We start from the raw sequence: 6,586 nt of genomic DNA on the forward strand, positions 1-6,586 counted from the left end.
CAGATCTTTGATCACTAAAAACTTTCTCAGGCTATAGCATGTTCTCCCTCACTGGCAGCACAAGATGGAGGGTTAAAAGGCACTTCAAATAATTAGTATGGACGGATCTATATCTGATTTCCGAAGGAACCAAAGTATCGTAATGCGCATATGCAACGAACTTACAAGTGAAAGAGTTCACAACGATAAAAATAGGCAAACAATTTGCTACAATCGCGGAGAAAAGCGTATCTGAATGCGGATCAACAATTCCATTGTACAAATATCACACCCCTCACAAAGTAATATAGAATTAATATCTCCCAGTTTTAACAACAACAACAACAACAAAAGAAAAAACAAAAAAAGGACTGAAAGGTGCATCTTTCCATTCCTCATCCTCCCTTACTTCTCCTTTCCATTTATTTAATTCATTTTTCATTTTGAGGGAGGGGAGTAAAGGGCCAGTTAGAAGCCAAAGCAGTTACAGTAATAGCTTGTAACAGTCCGAAATAATTTGTTCAAAAGCAGGGACGATACACAAAGGAAAAGAGAGGGACATTAGCAGCCAATGTTTGGTAATAGCTATCAAGTGTCCAATATAAGGGTCCATAAGCAGCGACTGAGACAGAAAGCAAACACTGAAAGCACATAAAACGGGGGCCTTGTTCCGCTTGTCCAAACATCTGTAGTAATTAAGAGTCATTACCAAAACTCAAGATAAAGTATCAAATAGCTTTGTTGACTGTTATTTAGCTTCCAGAGAGAAAAAGAATACACATATACCAACTCGAAAGTAAAACAACAAATAGAACATGACAGAAAACAAAAAAATCCATTAAAACTGTTAATTCTTTGATTCCTATCTCTTCTTTACATCATAAGTCATCCATAAAGACAAGAAATAATCAACAACATAAACTGCTTTTTGTACAGAACTGAGACTTGATTTAAGCTCACCGAACCTTCTTGTGGGACTTGAATGGGAAGCGGGAGGGGGGCGAGGGTGAAAGTTCAACTGGTAGTTGGGGAGCTTCTAAATCTCCAGAAAGCATCCCCACTACTTCTTTCATTGATGGACGACGGGCAGGTGACTTCTGCAAGCAGCGCAGGGCAACAGTGATGCAGAGTAATGCTTGTTCTTTGTCTAATGATTCAACAGACTGATCAACCAGATCAAGAAGCTTCCCTGCTCGGGCAAGGTGACGTGCCCAAGAGAGAAGATTAGCACGTTGGAATTCGGACATGGGCGACCCTGTCACCTGAAGTGGCCTACGCCCAGCAATAAGAACTAACAAAAGCACCCCATAACTATAAACATCACACTTTTCAGATAGATCACCGCAGCTACCATACTCTGGTGCAACATAACACACAGTTCCTCTCATGCTTGGAGTGCTACTGATGCCACCACTTTTAGGTATCTCCCCACTAGCAGAATCATAACTATTCTTCCGAGCTCTCCGAAGCTCACTACTAAATCCATCCAACCACCAATCCATGCTACTCTTACTGCTCCTGCTCCTACTTCTTTTCTTCTTCCTATCAGCATACAATTCATCATCCCTTGGCCACCAAGAGTCACTATGACAATCATCACTAACTGAACCTATTCCACCCTGTTGCTTCTTTTTCTTTTTCTTCCTGGCAAGCTCCTCACAATACTCCTCCTTCCACCACTCCCTTGCAGGCCTCCTCTTCTCCTTTTTCACATTCTTTTCATCATCTAAAGAAACCCACCAATCTAATCGCTTCTTATGCTTCTTCTTTTCTGTTTTTCCTACCACTCCTGAACTCGAAGAAGCCCCAATCCAATCCGTCTTCGGCCTCTCCTTCTTGATCTCATTCCCAATCCATTCCATTACATAATCCTTCACCACTCCTGAATCCGTCCCACCAGTATCTTGCTTCCACCACCAGTCTTTGCCAGTAACACTCTTCTTCTTCTTCTTCTTCTTCACCCCACTCTTCTTATCACCAATCTCAATCCCACTGTCTATACTGGACCTATCAAAATTACCCTCTGAAAGACTCGTTTTTTCTATGCCCTCAGATGGGGACGCCATATCCGCCACCGTTCTTGGAGATACCACAGGGACCTCAGGTGACAATTCCACCCCAATAACAACACTCTCTGGCGACTGCTCAACTCCTCTGTGAAACTCCTCAAAACCATTAACAGTAACCACACTCACACTCTCCGTTTCCTCAGCCACCGACCCATTATCCTCAACTACCCCATTTCCTCCTACAGGACTCTCCTTTTTCACTTCAATTTCAACCTGATCCTCTGATTTCAACCGTGCCAATCCAAAATCACCAATTTTCGCATTAAAATTATCATCCAATAGAATATTACTCGGCTTAATATCTCCGTGAATCACAGGTGGGTCACAGCAATGGTGCAAATACTCTAACCCTTTAGCTATATCAAGAGCAACTGAATACCTCTTTTTCCAATCTTTTAATTCACTGCACTTGCGATGCAAAAGGCAGTCTTGTAAACTTCCGTTAGACAAAAGCTCGTAAACAAGTAACATACGACGGCCTCTTTTGTCTGAAGAGAAACCGATTGTAGATACGGTGAATTTAGAGTCGATTTTACCAGATAAGAATAACTCGTTTTGGAATTCGCGCTCGCCTTGCAAGGACCCTGAGTCCATGACTTTAACGGCCACTGAAACATTATTGGAAGTTGGGCTTTTGAGAGTTCCGCTGTAGACTGACCCAAACCCGCCTTGGCCCAAGCGAAGAGATGGAGAGAAGTTGGAAGTGGCGCGTCGGAGAGAGGAGTAGGAGAACCGGTGAGGGGGTTTTTTATTTGACTCGGAGTCGGAAGATGGGACGGTTTTCTTAAGGCTAATTTTTCGGAAGCAGAAAGTGAAGAGAATAAGGAGGGAGGCTGCAGCGGCGATACCTCCGGCGAGTGGTGGTAGGAGGTGGTGTCTCTGACGGTGAACTGGTTGAGACAGCGTCGGCGTCGGCGGTAGAGAACGGAGTTCACGAGATGGCATGATGAAAAAAAATTACAAGAATGAAGGATTTTTGCAGTGAAAAAACCACATAAGTGTATCGTTTCAAAGAATCGGATCGGAAATTTTTCTTTTTTTTCTTTTTCTTTTCAGGTTCTGAACTGAGATTAATGCTTTTTGCTTGCAGAGGTATATGGCTTTTTGTGCATATCTTTATTTTGTTTTTACTTTGCTTTTCCACAGTCCAGATGTATAAGTCTGCTCGTTGTCCGCTTTTTAGTCAAAGGGGCCACTTATTCTTTTTTTTTCTTTTTTTTTTCCCCTCATAAGTTCTCTGCTTAATTCTTCAGGAAATAATGCTAAATTTGGAGGGAAGAACAGTTACACTACTCCAATTATACTCTCCTCTCCTAATAAAAAGAATTAACTAATCAAATAACAGCCTAGTGATATCCTCCTATTCTCTTGCTCATTAACATTATGTGTTGATAGTGTAAAAATATTTACAGAATCAAATAACTGCACATTTAATGGCATTAACTAATAATTTATGATAAATTATAAGAAATATGTTATAATAAGTTAAATTATGTTGATGATATAAGAAACTGATTAAACTATCCTCGTATATAAATCAAATCTATAATTCAGCTGATCTCGAGTGGAAAATATAATAATCAAGAAAAGAAGTAGAAGAAGAGGAAATCAACATCTAAAACTTGTAAAAAGAATATATGTTTTAACTGAAAATAAAAACAAAGAAAAGATGGTGTATAGCGAACAAAAGAACAATGTAAATGAATTGTTAAAATGGAATAACAACTGGTGTTGCTTAATCAAAAGTGGCAACCTTACACCTACCAAATGGCACGGCCAAATAACAGCTAAATAATAAGGCAAGACTGACTATAGTCCTTATTTTCCATTAAAATATAAAGGGCAGTTGAGCAGTAGGTTTTTGCCACTTTGTCTACTTTCTTCTACATTTTCATTTTTTATCATTTGGCTACCTCTTCTCAACTAAAATCTATTTAGTGTCTCCTGATTTGACTATTTGCTGCAATTAATATTAGTAGTAAATTTTTTATTGCTGATAGGGACAACTTCTCCACTTATGTCCATTTTCCTTTAATTAATGATCACAACTTTTTTTGTGGTGGGTGAACGACTAATCTTTGTTACTGTTGCTATCAACTTCATGAGCGTGGGATTAGGGAAGGGACCATTGTCATAAATTATTAATTAGTGCAGTAATATCGTGATTTATTAAATAAAATTCTTGATTCGACTTAGGAAAATTGTGAAAATTGCAATTGGGATTTCTTAATCCAAATTTAAGGAAATCTTATTTTTTTTTATTTTTCACTCAATATTTATTAAATTCGCATAGAAAATTTTCATATTATAATGACTTAAAAAAAGAAATCAGCGGGGAAAACAGAAAGGGAAAAGTGGGGTTGACTGCAATTAGATGCCATTGGCTTTTAACAAAGTCGTCCATTACTGTGAAAATTTGTGGGTCATTTGCCAGAGGATAACGGAAAAAGCATTATTAGCTTCAATTTCCCACAAGTTGGCTTTTTATACCTTTTCTTTTTCCCATATTGATACTAATGAGTCTATGCAAAGCATTAGAAAGTTTTTATTACTGTTGCACGCTTGTCATTATTATTATCATCTCATTATTGTTTTTTATTTTTATTATCACATTTCTCCCCCCCCCCCCCCCTTGTGGTTTTAGGAGAAGGAGCTAATCATCTTCAATGGCGGATGCCCAAATTGTTGATTAGGACACGATAATAATCAAAAGCCGACATTCATTAACCATTGACAATAAAGAAGATACGTTATTAACGTATTTGTCGGTGAAATTAAATTTTTTTTTTGGTCCAAAAGAACTAAAATAATGCAAAGGACTACTTTATTTCGGAGTAAGTAAAATGCTAATGGTGACATATATTAACATCTGCATCAGCTTATAGACTTTCAAGATTATTATGACTTTTGAGATTTTTGGAGTAATAATCTTCGAGGAGTTTGAACTTTGTGAATTTCAGAATTTCTATTTCTCCGGCCCTTTGTTTTTTATCATCATTATTCGAGATTACTTGTTTAGATGATTAAATTGTATTGTATAGGTCAAAATCTACTACGGAATGTTTAGGACGAAAAAGTATCGAGGAAAAATCAGTGAAGGTCGATCAAGAAATGGCGAAACTCGCAATCGGGATGCTTATAATGGCCGAGGACGAAATCCGCGAAAAGAACCGTAACGACTAATTTTTAGAATAGGATAATAGATGGAATATTCTAAAGAATACTTTTTTGCACATGTACTATTATGGTTTTACTGGGGGATGTGTCTCATATAAAGGAGACAAAAGATAAGGACAATGGCATGTATTGTTGATCTGATAAGAACATTTCTCTAAAAAGATTCTCTCTCTAGCAAAGATACAGACATTATCTTTTTATCAAGATTTTTGTTTATATTATTTTATATTTTTCCATCAGATCCGAGAATAGTTCGAACATTTTAGGATTTATTTGTCATTCATCATTGTTAGGAGGAACAATCATCTAGTCCATTCTTTATTGGGTGAATCACTCCTCCTATTTTCTCAAATGTCATTTATTGTTAGTTATTCCTCCATTATTGCCCATACTTTATGAACATTTAGTGCATGTTATTAGTCTCACGTTACCCACGCTTGCAGGATCCGCATTCAGAGATGCTATCGTTAACTAGGTTTAATCCATTATTATATAAATATAATAATTTTAATCGAAAATTATACTTTTTGATCAAACATGTATATCATTTGATAATGTATATTCGGTTGAAGCTAAAATTAACTCATTACACAATTAATGTTCATTGTAGCAAAAGGAAAAGGAAGATGTACATGAACAAGTCAAAGTATACTAAGGACAAATTTGGTTCTTAACATAACATTTATTAAGAGCCAACATTTGAAGAAAACGAGAGTAATAGGATATAAATAAATAAATTTAATTAAAAGTGGAGGATTCTTTCTACATTTTCAAATTTGAAGAAGGCATGTGGGGACTATCCTGGGATTTGGGCTAAGCAATGTCCGCACATGCTTCCTTCTCGAAACAGGAATTGTTAGGACCATTTCGTAATTACAATTTTTGACGAAACGTGGGGGAAAGCTATAGCCAAACTCAAATTGATAATGAGACGTATGGACCACGTGTAATGACTTTATTTACAAATTGCAAAATCCTTACACTAAAATAAGTAATATTTAATGAAAAATAAATACAATGAGAGAATTCCAGATTTCCAACCTATAAATGGCACAATGATGCGTATCCTTTACAAGAAGAAGATTTTTAACATTGAAAATAAGGATAAGGAATTATTATTGTTATTTTTCAATCCAATAGAGTTAGACCAGAAATGATAAACCAAATAAAAAGTAAGAACTTATAGGAGTTAGACCAGAAATGATAAACCAAATTAAAAGTAAGAACTTATAGACCAAATTAATTTAACATACATTACTAATGACTTTGACCATATAAACCAAGTTAATATATGATTAGTCATGCAATTCAGAAATTTGACAAGGATATACGGTTTTTTATCACATATCCACACAATTTCT

General features: G+C 36.5%; 1 protein-coding gene across 1 annotated transcript; it reads right to left on the bottom strand.

The window, feature by feature from the left end:
* Positions 1-700: 700 nt before the first annotated feature.
* Positions 701-3,465, bottom strand: LOC107764396 (receptor-like serine/threonine-protein kinase At4g25390). The gene has a single exon (XM_016582959.2). The coding sequence runs from the start codon at positions 2,991-2,993 to the stop codon at positions 936-938; it is 2,058 nt and encodes a 685-aa protein (XP_016438445.2). The 5' UTR covers positions 2,994-3,465; the 3' UTR covers positions 701-935.
* Between the last annotated feature and the right edge of the window lie 3,121 nt (positions 3,466-6,586).

This window comes from Nicotiana tabacum, chromosome 4 (assembly GCF_000715075.1).
Source record: "Nicotiana tabacum cultivar K326 chromosome 4, ASM71507v2, whole genome shotgun sequence".
Lineage (NCBI taxonomy): Eukaryota > Viridiplantae > Streptophyta > Magnoliopsida > Solanales > Solanaceae > Nicotiana > Nicotiana tabacum.